At 36.0% G+C, this 19932-nt stretch overlaps 1 protein-coding gene across 3 annotated transcripts; it reads right to left on the reverse strand.

Annotated features, from left to right (window-relative positions):
• Positions 1-2090: 2090 nt before the first annotated feature.
• Positions 2091-19894, reverse strand: LOC122834145 (DDB1- and CUL4-associated factor 1-like). Of its 3 annotated transcripts, XM_044122301.1 has the most exons (31): positions 19387-19628; positions 17680-17876; positions 17487-17563; positions 17254-17327; positions 16900-17013; positions 16003-16140; positions 15288-15884; positions 14775-14876; positions 13697-13855; positions 13322-13501; positions 12659-12768; positions 12383-12482; positions 11863-12032; positions 11589-11713; positions 11403-11479; positions 10875-11030; positions 10589-10744; positions 9878-10283; positions 9648-9796; positions 8881-9158; positions 8592-8790; positions 8258-8340; positions 8076-8160; positions 7324-7557; positions 6605-6698; positions 6426-6530; positions 6048-6121; positions 5685-5774; positions 5301-5453; positions 4951-5038; positions 2091-3969 (listed from the first exon to the last, which is right to left on the reverse strand). In XM_044122301.1, exons 1-31 carry the CDS (start codon positions 19417-19419, stop codon positions 3902-3904), a joined length of 4671 nt encoding a protein of 1556 aa, XP_043978236.1. In that variant the 5' UTR covers positions 19420-19628; the 3' UTR covers positions 2091-3901. The 3 variants fall into 3 exon arrangements, with proteins under 3 accessions (XP_043978236.1, XP_043978235.1, XP_043978234.1); XM_044122300.1 differs by lacking the exon at positions 19387-19628 and adding an exon at positions 19747-19894 and having other exon boundaries at positions 9648-10283; XM_044122299.1 differs by having other exon boundaries at positions 9648-10283; positions 19387-19629.
• Positions 19895-19932: the final 38 nt, after the last annotated feature.

The following is a 19932-nucleotide window of genomic DNA, read 5'->3' on the forward strand; positions in this document are numbered from 1 at the left end:
CATCAAACCCCCACTGAATGTGCATTAGTTAAACAGAAATATTCACATATGCAAACATTATGCAAGACTTACCATAAATAAGGATTGTCTGTCAGAATAAACACTCACTCTCACCTGTTATTCTCCTTTCAGGTTTTCATAAAGTGTCTTGCTTCTGTAAACACAGAAGGGGAACTCCAAAATGAACATTTGACGTGGTGATATCTCCAAATCAGTGATGATTTAAAAAGAAAGAAGAACAAAAAGTTATCATATCCCAATCAGTGGACAACAACAAGTCTATCTTCTATATTCAGCCAATTTGACTAGTGTGATTACCAGTTTATAAAGGCTACATACATTTATTTTTTGATGCTTATGCTGAGAAACACTTTTACACTAGTCACTAAAAGAATTAATAAATAATTTGCAATCACACTAATCTTAAGTGAATACATAAAGAATAACGCTAAAAATTGGAACATGAAACTAAAACGACTAAAACAGAGATTCTTAAGGGAACTGGGTATGATTGGTTGATTAAATGAAAATAGCCCAGAAAAACAAAATAAAATAAAAAACTTTTTTTCACAACTACATTTTAAGAAAAGTGTGAAGGACTGGTTAGTAGAACTCTAGTGATGATGATGTACTTTCTTGATCATCTTGATCATCACTAGAGTTCTGCTCTGAGTCAGTTCCCAGAAGTTGTGACCTTATCAGGTGGTTCACTCCACCAGAAAAGGTGAAATTGGAAATGTGTGTTTTTGACATTACACAATCAAGGATAAAACAAAATACAGCATTGTTTTAAAACACTACCGTTTAACCTTTCAGTGAGAGAAACTTCCAAGACATTAGACAATGATATCTTTCTGGCTGATGTGTAGACATTTTAAGGAGAACGTTCCAGAAATGTGTTTATTTAAAAAAAAAAAAAAAAAAAAAATCTCTTTAAAAGGCCATATTTAGCATGTATTCACAGGCATTCAAACAAGCAGATTCTTGATTAGAACCATTATTGCATCTGTATTTAAAAACAAGAGTTGGTTCTTCTATCATTTTCAACCAAGGGTTGCAGATCCTTGCTCTCAGGGGAATAGACTTTGAGATTGCTTCAATGTCAGCGCTGAAAAAATGCACTTAATTTGCGGTTTCTATTTATTTTTATTTTTTTCTCCGAAGAGTGGCTTGTATTTTTTGTGCCAGTAGGCAGTCAGAAAAGAGGGTGAGGAGAGGGGGGAAGACATGCGGCAAAGGTCACCGGGACTGGGAGTCGAACCCATGACGTCCGCGTCGAGCACTAAGGCCTCCAAATGTGGGGCCTGCTGACCCCCTGCGTCACCACAACACACCCCCTTTTCTTTTTTTACTTTACTTTTAACACAAACTTTGATCCACATCACCTCCCTCGTCACATCAGCATAGTTCTACACACTGGTGAACTGATAATGAAATATATCAAAATTTTCTTTCGATATCTCTAAAATTGTGTTAATAAAAAACATATAGTCGTATGCTGCTTACTTAACTCTAGTAAAAATTCAAATAAGTGACTAATCACAAAGCAAAGATTCCAACACATTGTCCAGAAAAATGTTTCCCCATCATTCATCAGGTGATCCTACATATAGGAAAGTGATTGCAAATGTGTATTACAAAGATTGGATTTATTATGGGCAAAATATAAATAAACCACAATGATCATAAATTTAGACCATGCCAGTATAACAATACGTTGCATAGAATAGTTTTTAGTTTACAAAGAACCAAACAATAGATGTAAATACACAAATATATCCAACTAATTTACAGAATTTTATCAAGCAGAAACAATTATACAGGTCCTAATTTGGATAAAAGTTTTCAAACCAAATTTTAAACCATCAATTCAAGTCACCAGTGATGAAAATGCTCTGAGGCATCACTATACTGTACATTCATTCAGTCAGAAACCAGACTTAAATATATATATGGGGGGGGGGGGGAGAGAGAGAGAAGACCAGAGTTGCCATTCGCTAACTGCAGCTGTGAATCCGAAACAATTTGTTCCAATTAATAAAGACCATAAAAATATTGATAAAAAGCAAATAATCCAGAATACGCCCATGTTATTGCTAATTGTTTTATGCAGTTTCACAACTTGAACACAACAGTTTGAAAACGGTACAAAAGGCTTCAAGGATTTGCATATTTTAAATCACATTATCGGCCTATGCTGTCTTAAATATGTGTAAACAACTGGCACTCTTACAGACCCGTAATCATGACAGATTTTGTACTTTTTATCCCCCCACAAAAGGTCAATTTAAAGTATGGGTACAAAAGTAAAATGATTGTTTAATGTGGAAAACAGACTGTCATATAAAACTATACAAACACAACTCCAAGTGAAGTCAACCAGTCTCAACGCAAATGGTTTAACACTGTTTTAAAGTGTATTCCTTTAAGTAAGGAAGCATTTGAATTATTTGACCATTTTTGCCTTTACAGGTTGAATGTGTAAAAGAATGTAAAGTCATTTTCTTTTGCCAGCAACATTATCTTCTGATAATATCAAAAATAATTTTGGCTCATAAATAACAACACAGACATTCTGCTGGAGACAAAACAATCACATATGTGACCTCAAAATAATTTCTGTTCAAATAAAATATATAAAAAACATTTGCAGACTTGTAGTTATCTAACCAGCTTGATCGGTTTTACACTCATATGCTTATTGCTTCCAGTTACCTGAGGGGTATGAGCAAAAAAAGCAACAACAAAAAAACAGCATCATTTTTGCTCAAATGTAAAATTCAACAAAGATACACCAAAATAAATAATCAATTCAAAAAATATTTCCTAAGCCTAGCCTTGGAAACCTACAAAACAATAAAACACTAACTTAAAAATTAAACAGTATTTAAAAAACAATAAACCGTGAAATGTACTGGGTTAGAGAATATTTTTGTCAACTCAAGCGTGGGATGTACTGCCATCTGGTGGAGAAATTGGGTCATGTAGCTTACTGAAACTTTTCCAATTGTTAGAATAACTAAAAACAACGGAAATGTGGTAGAGGTAATATTTGGTTTCTTAACAAGTTCCCCATCAAGGAAAAGTTAACAGTAATTACATATTTTTAACTATTAGATCACCATAAGGATCAACTCTGGATCTTTATCATCAAAATTATCTAGAGAGACTCAATTTACTTTTCTCTATCAAATGTTTTTTTCTGAATGCATTCTGTTGCAAGACAAGCATTAGGTTTCATATTCTTAAGATCCTACCTCTAGCTTCATTAGTACATATTAAAATTTCAGATTTTTGCTCACATGAACACATTTCTTACATAGACAGAGGACATGAAAGCGCTTCAAATTATTTTTGTTGATGTTCTGATTAAAACATCAACAAACACCCAAGTGAGGCAAATCTTTGAGAAAATAAGCTTTTAAGCACAAAAGATTATTATTATATCAGCTGATGACATCAGGATCAATATTTTTTGTTTCCTGGCAAATCAAGAAATTTCTGCAGGTTATTTTTAATTTTAAAAAATGCTCTTCAGCTACTATTCAATAAAACAATGCTTAAATCAAAAAGGTGAAAAATATAAATTTCTCAAGAATTTTTTTCTTTTGTAATTTATTTCCCAATTTTCTACTTTCTCACCAAGCTCTCATAACTGGGTGTATTTGTGGTTTCGCTGCATATACTGGTAGAAATTAGAGGTGCTATCTTTAGCCAATGGAAAGAGACAAAAAAGCTATATATATTTCCAAATCTTTTAGAATCACTCCAATAGGAACAAGAAATGGAAAATGAATGGCCAGTCAAGATCCTTTTATGAAAACTTTACATTTTTGCTACCCTTTTTTCTGGCATTTTCTCTAAGAGGGATTCACAGGGCGGAGCGTCTACTCTTACATCATTAAAACCATAAGTCAGGCAAGGATCCAAACATGTCAGGGTCGTCATCATCTGATTCTTCTCCAAACCCTGAAACATGACAACACAAAACGGGCAACATATGTAAGCATAACTGATTTAAAATTATAACTGAAAAAAAGTTTAGAACAATAGATATGGATTATTTTCATGCATCACCAATCATTTCCTATGCAACGGTTATCCCATTGTATTATGTGATAACAATACTCGAAATGGACCTTTTAAAATGTTAACTAATTTATCTGATAAAAGAAGGAAACATAAGAAACTCAAAAGCTGGACATGTAAATTATACAAAACTCTACCGATGGAGTCGGAATAAAAGGTACATAACACAATGAAAGGCTTTTCTTTTATTGTGTTGTCTCCTAAAATCGAGGCGCTACATTTTTGCTACAATATGCGAGATAACTTTATCAACTTCAATTTTCAACTGATAAAAACAAAGATGACGGTTAAAACAGTAAAACAAAAATTTATTTAATTTCACACAATTACAAGATGTTTAGTTAGGCTCAGTAAAAATGCAAAAATACAATTTAAAATGGGGCTATGAAACTGACTATGTACTTATGTGTATACTTGTGGAGAGTCTGTGCTATACAGACAAGTTGAATGGAATACAATTTTTAAAAAGTGCATAATTAGATGCCTGAATTAAAGATCTCTTATCACATACATTTTAATTACACACACTGTAAATTAAACAACATACTAATTAAAATATATATATATATATATATATATATATATATATATATATATATATATATATATATATATATATATATATATATATATATATATACCAGAACTGGTATTTATAACTATTTTTTTATAAAGCAGATGGGTTTATTAAATTGTAATTAATTTAATTTGTCTTATACATTTCACAAAGTCTAAAGTTCTTCGCAATCTTTTTCAAATGTACATAGAAAATAGTATGTGCACATTTTTAGAACAAGTGCTATTTATAATAAAACTATTGTATTCAGGTAAATTTAACAACAGATGGGCATCATTACTTACATGATCCTCCATGGTCTAAAGTTTCAGAGTCATGATCAGTATCATCATCACCATCATCACCACTACTACTGCCAAGAAGAGCCTCAATCTGAAGAAAAACAAAAAGCAAAATTTAGAAATATTTTCTATATTCCATCAATGTAATTCTGCTAGATGGAATTGAATTTATCCATATCGCTACAATCTTGAGAAAACCATCAAATAAATTAGAAGTGGTAATAATGGTATGAAAACATGCGTACATGTTAATGAAGTTATAACTATGGGTTTTTTTTTAAACAACTTCTTATATTTCTGTCCACTTTTGACATGTAATGATTCAGATGTAAATATATGAAGTGATCAGATACCGCATCATCTACAGGCAAGTCAGCTTGCTCCTGGTCCTCCTGTTCTTCTTCATTTGCAAGTTCTTCAATGAGGGGCTCTATATCCATGTCATCATCATCGTCATCATCGTCATCATCATCTGTGTCTGAGGAGTCATTATTCTGATCTTCATCCTGGAAAACAGAAATGCAGGAAAGAAACTATTCAAATCTCAATTTAAGACACATTAGACATGTGTCTTATCTGTATTATCCATCTATGCTGATCACTCAAACCAAAAATTCTGACAAGAACTGTAAAAGTAAATATAAAAAATGCATAATAAACAAATTAATCAAGACAAAAATATCAAGAAAGACTACAGAAGAAAATAAAAACTTTCTTTCAAATTTTATGAATCTTACTTGATCATCATCATCTCCTTCTTCTGCTAACTTCTGTCGTCCAACTTCATAAAGGCGACATACAGTATCTATGGTCACCGCATCCTGGTTCTACAGAGAAAACGTGAAAAACTTAATTATACAAAGAGCACCAGTAGTAAAAAATCCCAACAATCTCTTATGATAATAGTGAAAAAGCAGAGTATTGTCATTATCAGTTTGATTTGCTATCAGTTAAAATTATCTGTACAGATCTGCTTTACTGTTACCTTTTATATATAAAAAAATAAAATAAAACAGAGCAACCTGAACATAAAACACCTAAATAAACACCAATGACATGAGATTTAAAAAAATAAATAAATAAAAAATCTAATTGAGTACCTCTATGACAGCCAGGTAGTAGTCTTTGGTATCAGTGCACAGATCAAAGATGTTCCTCTTCACATCTAGTGTGGCTGTTAAAAATTAAATCAAAACCAAACTTTACAATCACAATCTGAAGCAGGAGGTCAGTTACTTTCAGCAACCACTAACACACCGAGGTATCACAAAGATATCACAAACCAAGTTGAATAAATAACAAGGGGCTGTTTTTTATTTTAGAATTTGTAAAGCCTTAACTTTTATTGTTGAGGTCAAGATTATTTGCAACAATTATTTGCAACAATCAAATAATTGTTGCACAAGGTTTTTTGAAACTGTAAAAACAGGAGGTAAAAACAATTTAAGACATTAGAGAATAAGGTAAAGTCAACCAACCAATAGGCTTGTAGTCCGTGGCATCAAATGTTCTGAAAGATGAGCCGAAGGGACTTGTCACCTGCTGATCCATGACATCATGGTCATCATCAGCTTGCAGCATCGCTGTTCAAGAGAAGGGAGATCAGTGATAATATGAAGTGTTATGTACAGCCAAATTAAGAGAGTCAGACCCATACCTCCATACATGATGGTGCCATTGTTGTTAAAGACCACCCGGCACTGATCCAGAGCAGGAGCAGTGTGCAGCAGGTGGAAAGTCCTCAGGTCCCACTGAAACCTACAGTCAAGGTCGACAACGACAGGAAACCTAACAACTATAAAATATTGATCTCACAGGAAATAAAATGTTTTTAAGGGTCATCAGTTTGCAAAAAGTTTAGAAAGCAATGGGAAAGAAAAATGTATGCAAAGCTGCAAGAAAAATATTAAGGATTAAAGCTCACACCTGCTGATAAGGTAAAAACTATTTTTCCTCAACGTCACCAAAGATCTTGCTGGACATTAACATAAAAACACACATAACACACACCCTTTTGTTTTCAAGGTGAAAGGAAGTTATCAGCATCCAGTTCTGTGTGAGTGATCTAAACATCACGCAGAAATGGCACAAAGACAACAGCGGAGGAAATTTATATTGACTAACAGGGAAGAATAAGAACACCTGACTTTTGTACATTAGTGACAAAAAAGCCCAAATCTGCTTTGTATTCACTCTGTAAATAACGTTTCAGCTTTCTTTGCTTAGGACTCATTGCTAAGGACTGCGCTGATACTTGAAACTAATATCAACCTTATAGTTGTACCAAGGAGGACAGCAAACATAATTTCTTTTTCATTTTTCCTTCCAGTTTCCAAGGGGCTAACCTCCAATGGTAATTACATTTAGAAAGGATACAATCTCAGTGTTTATGATGACCTCCAAGCCGTTTGGATGGAAAACCCCACTGAGGTTCATGTTGAACTTGTCGAACTTGTGGATGGCCCGTGATGCTCGCACATCCCACAGCACCCCATCGTTTAACACCAGGTCGTCAGTGGGGTTGAAGGTGGCACAGTTCCTCTTGTAATTGTTGGCCAATGCGGGGTCGTTCAGGGTCAGGACCTCCTGACCTGTCTGTATGTCATAGATCTGGAGTATGGGAGCCAGAAACAACAGTCTGAATATAAATAAGTCAACCATTAAATCAGTCAGTCTTAATTCAAGACACAAGAAGGATCTACAGTAGGAGAAAGAAAGAAAGAAGGAAAGAAAGAAAGAAACAAAGGAAGAAAGAAAGAAAGAAACAAAGAAAGAAAGAAAGAAAGAAAGAAAACAAACCAAAAGATAAGATAGGTAAAAAAAAAAACCACACACACAATATGATATTGTTCACCCAGTCACAAATAAATGATAACGACATGACATCATGAAACCTTTCCATTTAAGTCAGTAACTAAAGATAAAAATTTGCATATTAGTTTCTGCTCTCTGGATTTCATGTAGTTTAACCTCAGTAAACTACCTTACAAATTATGACATTTAAAAGTCATCCAAAACTCTAAAGGTATAAATATTTTTTTATATACATTATCTGATATCAAAAAAATAATTATAAAATATTCTTAATGATATAATGAGCACCAACAGAGAATCAATGTGATACGTACATGTGCAACCTGGTCCTTAGTGCCAATTACTCTGTCCTGACAGAGTTTGCTGAACTCAACGTAATGATCTTCTCCAAAGGAGTTCCTGGGGACAGATGACATATGTGATATTTAACAATGCATGATGTAATGTATTATTACCCTTGATTAAAGTGAAAGTTGCAACGTGTAATCATTTTTACTTCATCGTAAAAACACTGTCCATACTCCAGAGAGCTGACAGAGGGACGCTCCACGAAGCAGAGGTAAGAACAAAGTTACCATCCTGTGAAATGGGGAAAAAAGGATCAATTTCAATCAAAAAGTGCTTATAAATAAATAGAGGTAATCTAAAAGCTAGTCTGAATAAGTTAAACAACTCACGTTGCTTATTATTATTAATGCTTCATTATAAGCAAATGGTTTGAAATCAAACCATTTTCTTAAACCTAAGCTGCTTTTTCTCTAAATGCCAAACTTTCTCAGTAGTTTTGGACCCAAATAATCAAACTTGAAATTTAAAATTTGTTTTCCTACCCGGGAAGGCTCGATGTGAGAGATGGCCGATCCGTGGCAGGTGTAGTCGGCCGCCTCCTCTCCGGAGAAGATGTTGTAAAGCTTGAGGTGACCGGAGCACGTTCCCAGCATCAGGAAGCGCTCGCGGGCCGAAAAGGCACAACAGGTGAAACTGCTATCGCCTCCATTGTTTTCACGGAAAACTGACACGGGGCGAAACCTGAGGAGGAAAACAAGAGGAAACAGAGTCAAAGAGAAAAGATCAAGCTTGGTTTAGAACTTTTAAAAAGACATAGCTGCTGTTTCTTACCTGCTGAATATTAGCTGTCTATCCAGACTTCCTCTGTCCACACCCCGGTACTTCGGACATAGCATCCTGCTGCCCAGACGGGCGGTGAAATTGGGTGATGCCTGTCGCCTTTGTTTGGACTCTGGGCAGCGGTGAGGGTTGAAAAGGGAAAAAGGTGGACAGGTGGTGACGGGATTCGAACAGCGGGCGTGTTGTTCTCTCAGGTACTCTGTGATGATGCTGTCAAGGGTCGGCGGAGAAGGCAAGTGGCGCTCCAGCTGCTTTTTCATAGCTGGGGTCTGATTCAAAGAAAAAAAAGGTATATGAAATCAATGTTCTACATTACTGATTTCTAAAGAAATCAGTAATCTAGACAAAGATCAAAACAATAATGAAACAAAAGTTAATGTCAATAAACTGATTTGCTTCCAGGCAACAGCAAAATTGCAAAGATGACTGGCTTAATGGCTACCTGTAAAGTTGTCAGAATTTTTCCGCACATTGTGACCTAATGGCCAGTATTTTATTATTTAACAGATTTATAACATTGCATTAATTTCAATAAGCAAAGGTTCATGCATAAGAGAGAAAAGAAAAATAAAGAATTTTTGAAAAATGACTGTCATCCCTATTATTTAAGAGCAAAAATAACTCAATTGTGAGATGTCTACCATATTATTCAAAAATTAGCACAATTGATCAAATGTAAAATCTGGCATTTCAGTCATGTAATTATTATTAGCACATTGCAGGAGTTTTTAGTAATTGAAACAAAAGGTACGACTGACCTGTATGAAAGCACCATGGTCAGACTTTTGTCTAAGAGCACGCAGCTTTTTTCCTGAGCCGCAGCTGGCCGCTGGTCGTTCCCGAGAGAACAAAATTCGTCCAACAAGATGCGAGCTTTGCCCAGGATGAGGAGGAGTATTAGGAGCCGCTGAGGTAGACACCAATGAGCCTGACAAGTGAGGAATGGCAGAAGAACGAGATGTGGAGGGAGTAGAAGGGGCTGAATTACCTGAGGACAAGGGAGAGGGTCCAATATTGGCAGCAACACGAGCTGCGACACCACCAGCAAACCGACAAGTCCTAGATTTGGAATTGGAGGATGTAGGGGTGACACCTGAGGAGGCGGAGTTTGGAAAGAGAGATGCTGCAGGTAGGTTTGCCTCTTTAACTAGGGTATTTGCTGTGTTGTGTAGTCCTTTAGCAACAAGGTGGTTCCTAATCAAAATGAGCAATTCCTTCTCAGAAAACGTGATGCGAGTCTGAGCGACAACGTTGGCTTTCTGTAAGCGAGACAGCGAGACCTCCGCGCCCATGATGAGGGGCTTGCCAGACACTCGCTCCGTCAGTTTGGCGGCGTAGCGACAGAAGCTGACATGTTCACTCCGTTTGTCCTGCAGCACCGGCTCCTTCATGAGCTGGGAAGGAGAAAACAAAACCATGAATGACTTTGCCTGAAAACTCTAATAGAAGTTACAATTTTCTTTTAAATTTCCACAAAACAAAATGAGGAAAGTCTTAAGCAATTTATTTTTAGTCATGTGAGAAAAACCTGCAGAAGTTTGCAACATGGAATACACTTGTAGTGATAGCAAACAAAAAAAAAGAATTGTGTAATCTGCTGAGAATTGTTTAAGTTTTTTGCGTTAAATATAAAATCTTTTACGTTTTTAAACCACAGAATTTTTTTGATAGGAGTTTTGCTTGAAGGTCTTTTTGTCACCTGCTGAATGTGACCACTGACGAACAGTGGCAACTTGCTGATGATCTGCCTGATGGCGGAGCAACGAGAGAGTCCAACCAGAGCCTTACAGGCCAGAGCTCGGATCAGGTCTGCATCTGTGATGGGAACCTTCACCGACAGCAGAGACAGGAGCACCTGCAGCCAGAAGAGAGGTAAAGCATGATCTCTGGAACAATGAGGAATTCTATTTGATAAAATATGCAGGGCATAAAGTTTCATCAAAACAAACACAGGCATTTCGATGCACATGTTTGAGACTGCCTACCTTTATGCCGTTATTATTCTGCACTACTTGCCACATGTGGGCCAGCACCCTGTTGTGGGTGGGAGGAGGCTGCTGAGGGTGCAAAGGCTGTCTGAGGGGGGCGACAGCAAAAGCACTGAGGCTTTGGTCCGGAGCGCACACACAGTTTATTATGACCTAAGGTAAACATGAAGGACATGATGAGAGTGGGAGAAAACAAACAACTAAAACATACTGACATGATTTTGAAGTTTAACCTGGGCAAGACAATGTGAAGTTAGATATGTTTTATATCTGTAAGAATAAAAAATTTGAAATAAAAGATTAGATAATAATAATAATAATAATAATAATAATAATAATAATAATAATAATAATAATAATAATAATGAAATCAAAGCTATCATTTTCACACAAAGTGGGGCTGTCTCTGAAAGTTGCATGTCAAGTTCTCAAGAATAAAAAAGATTCAGCATGCCCTTACTTTTATGTTAATTATTTTTAGCTTAAGCAGTGAACAAACAGAAAAATTCAGTGAGCCAAGCTTACTTGCAAAGCAGACTTCTGAATCTCAGCATCATTGGGAAACACTTCACCTTCAGCAACACCCAGAATGATGCTCATGCCTACACGAAAAAACACAATACACAAAGAAGCACACAAAAATCCTGAGATGGAAATCCCTGAACTTCTCTCATCTAAAAATTGGTGCTAACACAGAGATGTTTCACAGACCTACAGTGGGAACAGGGGACCTGTTTTCATCGATAACTTCCACGGTATCAGCCAGTACTAACTGGACTTTAGGAACAACTGTCAGGATAGCTAGGATGTCCAAAGCAAAGCGAACAATGTCACTCCTAGAGAGAGAAACACATCCAGATGAAGGAAAGGAAAGAAAAGAAGAAGAGAGTTAGTTCCTTAGCTGCCATTTTATCTTTTGCTGCTATACCTCTTTTTCTTAAAACTCGTCTCAGCTCATTTTATTCCTACCGGCGAGTCAGATTACCTGCCATAGTATGTCTTCCAGTCACAGGCAGCAGATATGAGCTGCAGCATTAAAGGAATACAGGACAACTTGTAGAAGACTTGAACTGGCTCCCAGGGGCCCTCAGGAGGTCCACACTCGATGAGAAACTCCATCATCTCAATTATTTGTTCTCTGGTATATGCATATGCCTGGAAACAGTGAATTATGAAGGTAAACATAAAATCACAATGCTGTACTAAAGATTTGAAAAAGTTCAAGCCACAGCATAGAAAATGGAATCAAATAAAATAAGTTATCATGACAGAAACAGAAAAATAGGCATATTCATGTTGAAATATCCTAATTCAAACATGGTACAAATATCTGCCTGAGGGATCTAATCACCCATATGTTGCAAACAACAGATGTGTTAATATAATGTAGCCTGCCATTATATTAAAGACCAGAGAACTCATTAATACGTAAACAGACGGAAAACGACTGTCTTTCATTTTGGATTTAATGACAAACTGGTTTGTTTACACTGAAGAAACTGTACCTTGTAAGGAGGCTGCTGAGGAATGATGATGCCGCTTTCTGAAGTATGCAAAGACTGTTTCATCTGTTCTGTCTTCACTGCCAGGTGAGCCTCAAAGTACCTTCACAACCAGATTGATGACAACAATATTCAATGTAGTTACAATACATTGATGCAGGCTGAATGAATAGACACAGCAGAAAACAAGGTTTTCCTCTGAAACAGATATATCCAATTTCACTTATTCTCAATAAGTTTTTTGTATTTTATCTGAATGTGCATTTAATATCACCATACCTGCGCAGCGCCATGCAGGTGTGCTTAGCCGTCTGTCTATTGGAGAACACCTGGTCTTCATTCATCAGTGGAGCATCGTTGTCTGTGTTGAGGATCTCCAAAGTGCTGATCTACAGGAAGAAAGAAAGTTACTAAAGGAAAAGGAGGTTTCAGTTTCAGAGTGTCAGGAAGAATTTTAAATTTATTTTCTGAAGAAAAAAAACAACACAATTCTAAAATTCCAGAGGAATTTTAGTTAAAGATAGTGTATTAATTCAGAAAAGGTCACTTACACTAACTGACAAAAAAATCTACTTTATTAAATACAAAATAAAGTCTGAAAACAAAAAATAAATAGTCTAAGGGATATACTTTCTAGTAATTATTTAACTATACAGCTTAAAAATGTAGTTGTTTTTGGGATGTTTAGGGTAAATATTAATCTCAAAACATCATACTATTCTGCAAAGGTAATATTTTATAATCTAGTACTTATTAGTGACCGATATGATTGTAGTCTTTGTCTGACAAAAAAAAAGTCATCATTGTGGCAAGCAAATATTCACCACCACAACACTGCTTTAATTACTTTTATGTAGCTACTTGTAAACAATTTCATCTTTGCAAAGTTAAAAAGAAACAACTGCACCATCAGAGAAACAATATGTATCATTTAATACTAACCAGATTGACCAGCCTGCGTAGACCATCCAGCTGGTCAAAGAGCTGCAACACCACCCTGAATGAAAAAGAAATGGAGAAAAACATGGTGGCGTGGCAGATGCCTGAAGCGTGCGAGGACTCCAACAACCACAGAGCATAGGACACCAGGTCTGTCAGCACATTCCCTGGGAACATGCACACCTACAGGGGAAACGATGAACAAGGCGGTAAGAAGGGGACGATCAACCAAGAAAAAGAAATTATCCCAACATCTTAAAAAAATAATCACATTAAATTTAATTTCTTTTAAACTGCCTAGATTTTACTGAAAACTAATACTTAAAGATCTTCTTCAGACTTGCATGTCAACATATGTGGTGTTTATGTTCACTGTACCCTCTCCATTGCATCCTGATTGTATGCCAGGTAGTAGAGGCAGAGAGAAACGGCTGTCGCTGCCATGGATGGTCTCGGGATCTCAAGGAGTTTCTGCACTCCTCCATGAGCAATGAACTCAGACGCAAACTTCTTATGAAGGAGAAGTGAGGCGAGATACTGAAGAGAGAAGGGAAAAAAAACAACATTTATTTATGGATTCACTACCTTACACATTTACAGGTCTCCAATGTGTTTCCTGTGGTGTAATTTTTGAATTTTTTATTCTTTATTTCCAGATATTACTCAACCCTGTATCTCTTTTTAAACCAACAAGCAACAGCAATGATAAAAATGTTTTTAAAAGAATTCAAGTTGTTCAGACAAACTGAATCCCATACTTATGCTTTATTTATTCATGTTATATAAACAAAGCTTGTCATGCAAAAAAATCTGTTTTACAAATTTTACCAGTAATTTACCATAAAACAGTAGATTGTTGGTCACTACATTTTTAAAAATATCAGTAGAAATATTTACAGAGATTTATTCTAAAATGTCTGTAGATTGTTGGTCTATTCCAGAAAATGTAAAAAGCAACAAACAAAACACATTGAAAAAGAAATCAATATTTTTTTCATCTGTGGTTAAATCTTGATGAGTCAAGCTTTCAAGCTTTGAAGGCCACTAATGTGAATCTCCAGGTGTTCCTCAGTACTGAGCAACTCCACAGAGCGAGCCCCACCCACAGAAGTAGAAATTATCTTCATCAGACAGACAGACGCCCTCTTTAGTGGGGAGGGAGCTGATGGCTAAATGATACCTTATTTTTAAATTCCAGGTCCTTAAATATTTTTTCTTTTTTAATTAAATTACATTAGCAAAACAACTTTCATTTGGGGTGAACTTTGGCATTTTCTTTAAACTAAGCAGTACTTTTCTTGGCCTGTTTTAAAATAAACTTCTAAAACATAAACAAAGACGTTAACACTGTAGATAAAAAAATAAAATTAACAAACACGGAATGACAAAAATACATCAAAGCCTGTTGAATTTATGAAGAAAAACTGCATCACTGTGTTTTTGAAAATGATCTCACCAACAGGGCATCAAATGTAAGCTGAACATTTTTGGTCTTCCTGAGGTCGATGTAGTTCATCATCAGTGAACGTGTGTCCAGTTTCATAAAGATTGCAAGCAGCTGCAGAAATCAAAAAAATTATTAAAATTGCAGACTAGTTCCACAAACTTAACTGTCTAAAAAGCCAAATATTACCAAAAGATGCCAAATTGTTTTATAATAATCTTTAAAGGAATGCTTCAACAACTTTAAAATTTATTGCATAAACTTTTTTACATACTGTAGCTTTGAGTTGATACACAGTGATCAACAATTCTTTTCAATATCAAAATACTTACGATTGTGTTTAATTTCCATTAGCTTGACCCATAAGATTCTGCTAACTTAAGAAGCCAAAATAGCGAAGTTATTAATCGTTATACCAGTTCTGCTGTTTGTTAGAGTACCATTATGTGCAACAGATTCTAAAAAACTATTCTGTGTTCTTCATATTTTCTACGCCTAATCTCTCGTTTGAGCATCAACTCTTACCTCCTGGTAATCTCCAAGTGGTGTCAGATACTGCAGGATGAGTCTCTGCTCCATGGTTGGGCTCAGCGGCAACAATCGGTACTCTGAGCCAATCAGAATGGAGCTCATCTCAGACCAGGATGAACTGCCGCTTGGCTTCTCGCTGGTAGCAGTCCCCTCAGCCTCGTCTTCAGTCCCGCTGGGGGACGTAGTAAACTGGAGTTTCTGTTTTGTCTTCCTCCCATTCTCAACCTGTTTTGTCCCTCCTCCTCCTTCCTCTCCTCCCTGAGTGTCGTCCTTCTCCTTCGAAGTCAGTTGTGGGCTAGCTTGGTACACAAAACTTGGAAGAAGGCGAGCTGAGCTGCTGCTACCTTCACTGATTCTCTGGGCCAAAGATTTGCCCTTTGAAATCGACCTGCTGCTCTCTGCAACATTTTTTTCTTCTGTCTCTTCCTCAGAAAATTCTGTCTGGATTTGCTGATGTTTTGTGACATTCGATGTATGGGGAGCTTCATCCTGAGAGTCTTGAGGTAGATTCCGGACAGTGTGGGTGGGACTGGAGCAACTTGTGTGCTCTGCAGACTGCAACTCGTGTAGACGTTTGATCATCATGGATACCTGGATATGGAGAGCAGCGTAATTGCAAATTAAATAGGCTTTTTTATGAAGTTGGGTTAAACTAAACTGCTAATGAAAAATAAACCATATTTTTCTACAAAAGAGGTGAGACACCCACCAGCTCAGCATTTTCTTCTTTATGGCTTGTGGCCACTTCCTGGTTGCTCATGGCTTTGGCCAGCAGGCCTGTGGCATAGATGCATAATGGCCGCTCAGCTTCACGGGCCCACGTGAACAACTTCCCAACCAGACCTTCCTGTAATCCACACGGAACAAAACTGACAGCTGACTGTTTTGTTTAAATGCATCAAAGACATGTTTCTTTCTTTTTGCCTGCTAAAAATAAGGATTACTCTTTGATTGACACCTAAACATTTGGTCCTCCTCATTTTCATTTCCTCTTGTCATTTGTCAACAAAAAAAAATACTGTTCTGTGTACAGAGCTAGCGCCGTCACACCTGGTGTACCTTATCTACCCAAGATGCATTTCACCATAAACATGTCCTCTGTGTGAGGAATGTTGACTGTCTTTTATTTAAATATATAAAAACAACCTACATACAATATTTTTGCCTTATTGCTGTTACATCTTAAATAAATATTTTAAAGTAAAGTCTAATATTACAAATACACGTGGCTCCCTTTCACAACCTGAAGTAAGGTACATGCTGGTTCAGATAGTAAGCGCAGAGGCTGAAATGACAAGTGGTCAGTCTCCCAGTTTAAGACAACAAAAACCTGTGGAAAAAATATGAATGTACACCTATTAGAGCAGAATTAAAATTCAGAAATAATTAGAATTTCAACAGCACGCGGCTTATAGGAAAGCACTGGTATGTGGGCATTTTGTACCAAACAGGTCTTCTTAAATGTAATGTCAGACTTAAGAATATTTACACAAGTTCAATAAACAGAAGGGATGTTTATAATGTCCTCTTTTGCTCCATGGATAAACATCTTACCAACTTTCTCTTTCACTCTGTATGATCTAATAGGAATAAATGTAAAAAGTACCTTTTCTTCAAAGACAACAGCTGTGTCCAGGCCTGGAACAATGTTCTGAAGGAGGCGACATGCTGCTGTGTTGAGACTGATGTCTCGACTGCTCATGATATACGTGTCCAAAAGCTGTAAGATACCGGAAAATCTTATGGAAAAAACAATTCCAATTTCTTTAACTAACACCTCTCAAATGGAGAAGCCTGTATTTGAATTTTTAGATTAACATAATTGATATTAGTTGGATTTTAAATTATAACATATTATATGTACACCCTAATTTGTTGGACATGCACACTTCATAGACATATTGCATTAGTAAGAAATACACACACATAATGAATAAGACATGGAAATTGTAAAGGTTACCGAATTAGTGAAGTCATCATTTAAAAACAGCATCCTCAGCAGTTGCCCCAGCATACAGTTTGGGTCAGCTCGTCCTAAAAGATCACACACAAGAGGGAGTCAACAACTGATCGAAAGTGTTTTAGACTAAACTCACTTAAAAGACACATACATCTAACTATGTTTTTGAGGTTCAATGACGTTTAAACAAAAACTGACCGTAGAACACACAAAGTTTGAAAATGTGCACACACCTGGATGACGATCGTCAAAGGGATCAGGGTCTGATTTGTAATATTCTTCTGTCTCCTGTTCAATCAGCTCAGATATTCTACAATAAAATAAAAGAGTAAAAGTAGAAAAAAAATAGTTTACATGCAGTTACGACTTCTCCAAAAAGAAGTAACTGCAAATGATGACGTCTGCACAAAAAGAAAAGGATCTGACCTTGTTAAGATGGACACCAGTTGCTCTGTGGTACCCTGCCGTGTCTCTTCCCACTCGTCCAACAGTCTGGCGAGATCTGCTTTGGCGTCAACAGCCATGGCGACAGCCACGGCAGCCGATAAAGCGGCTGACCATGCAGAAGACAGCACAGCAGACAGGGCAGGTGATGGATCTTCATCTTGGGAGGACATTGCAGCCTGGAGAAAACGGGGGAGAGGATGGAATGACACCATATTGACTCAACATAAAGCCATGAGACGAATAAATGATGCAAATAATAGTTTTGGACATGTATGTATTGTAATCCTTAGGGGGGAAAATAGTACAGGCCAGTTTCAAACAACAACAGAAATTTGCATTGGATAATAAAAGCCTAATAACTACAGCTTTTGATAAAATATAAAATATGTAAAAAAAAAAATTTTCTCAAACAGAAAAAAGTAGCTTATTCTAGATTAGTGCTATCCTATCTACTTGGGTGTGAGAGTTTTTATTTATTGGCCTTCAGTTATATGAATCCAAAATAAAGGGTGGACTGTGTTAAGAGCATCAAAAGATAAACCAGAGAAACTGAAAATTGACTTTTTTTCACTCTTTTCCAATTTTGGTAAACAATATTTGGGGGGAATTTATTTACAACTTAAGTTTAACAGTTTTTCTTCTTTGAATAAACAAGATAAATGCTAAAGTAAAGCATGAAATACATTCAAATAAAATGAAAATGTACAAAGTCAGATATAGTATAAAGGTCTAAAGAAGCCACAATAAATAACTAAATAATTTGTCAAAACATTTCCGTATGTCTAATTTTTTTAAATTAGACTGCAATGTAGCACACTAATAAAAAGCAATACTTTAGCTATTTTATTTACATACATAACTAAAAGAGGTAAAACTAAATTAAAACTTGAGTTCATTATGTTAAAATCATTATCATCTCAAAATTGGGTATTGGTTTACAAATTTCATATTACACGTGCGGCAATGCATCATACATATCACATAGCATCTAACTGGTTAACATGCAAAGAAACTACAATACAGGCCAGTCACCTTATTTTGTTTAATTACCCCTTGACGGGTAAGACTGAAAACCTAAATTAAAGCCAACAAGTACTAAAAAGACTGAGAAATAATAAAAAAATACTGAAACAGATGTGAATGTTTTTAATATATCATTGGTACTAATTTTAATTTGGATAAATTGTATTAAAAATTTAAACAGTTATTAAAAATTAAAGTAATTGTTGGACTATGTAATTATTTAATCAATCAAATATAAAAAAAAGTTATTTACTTTGAGCCTGGATAGCACATCTGCGTCCTGAAATTTACATGCCTAAACTTTAAATGTTTTTAATAGCAGATTTTATATTTAAAATACAGAACAGTACCAAGTGTTCAGTCATATTTCTACATATTTTGCAAACATATCTGCATGCTGAATGACATCAGAAATGCAATGAGCTCTAGATTTGGTTTGGAATAATTTATTTATGTAAAAAAAAAAAAAACAAAGTACACATAGTCTTAAGTTACATAAAGATAGATGCTTAGTTCTTGCGTATTGTCTAATTTTGAGTAATTTCAGTCACTTCTGGTCCCAGTGAACATAGTAAACTTCATTCATGAACCTGAAATACAAATTTTAGCGCTTCTAATGAATCTTCCCGTTGCTTTTGCTCATGATTCCCTCTTAAGACTTACCCTTAGCTGCCGTGAGAATAGTCGCGGCCTCATCTCGACAACAGCTGTCAGAGGTCGTGATAGATGAAAACAAACACTGAATGTTTTAAACTCGCACCAACAGGTGGGCCTATCTCCTACAGAATAGCTGGTTTATTTGTTGCTGCTTCAGTTACTGGGCTTAGCTGGCTGGTACCAAACTCATTTAACAGCAATAATTTCCACCCACCGAGTCCTCCGCATAAATATCTCCTGTTCATGTTACGGAGAGATAAGCTCCTAAATGAGCCTCCGAGCTCCCCAAGAGCATGTTGACAGTCAGTTGCCTCATGTAACAGATTTAGCTAGCAACGCAACATCAGGTTTTTGTGTATTACTTACGCGAGAATAGGCTTTCTCAGCTCCGTGTCCCTCGTCTAACGCCTTAGCGCTTTCTTTACTGGTATTCTAAAAAAAACTTGCTTGAAAGTAATAAAAAAGTAATCTCGGTCTGACAAATTTAAGAAGGGAAAAAAAGTTTCACGTTTATTTTCAAACTTCTCCCCGGCGAACGTACGCTACGTCACT

This window comes from Gambusia affinis, linkage group LG07 (assembly GCF_019740435.1).
Source record: "Gambusia affinis linkage group LG07, SWU_Gaff_1.0, whole genome shotgun sequence".
Classification (NCBI taxonomy): Eukaryota; Metazoa; Chordata; class Actinopteri; order Cyprinodontiformes; family Poeciliidae; genus Gambusia; species Gambusia affinis.

Excerpts from the sequence above, each read along its gene's own strand:
- LOC122834145 (XM_044122299.1), bottom strand. The coding sequence starts at position 19,419 with ATGAGGCCGCGACTATTCTCACGGCAGCTAAGG. Across the intron at positions 17,014-17,253 it reads ATGATGACTTCACTAATTCG|CTTTTGGACACGTATATCAT; the intron begins GTAACCTTTACA and ends GGTATCTTACAG. Across the intron at positions 12,033-12,382 it reads CTCAGCAGCCTCCTTACAAG|GCATATGCATATACCAGAGA; the intron begins GTACAGTTTCTT and ends CACTGTTTCCAG.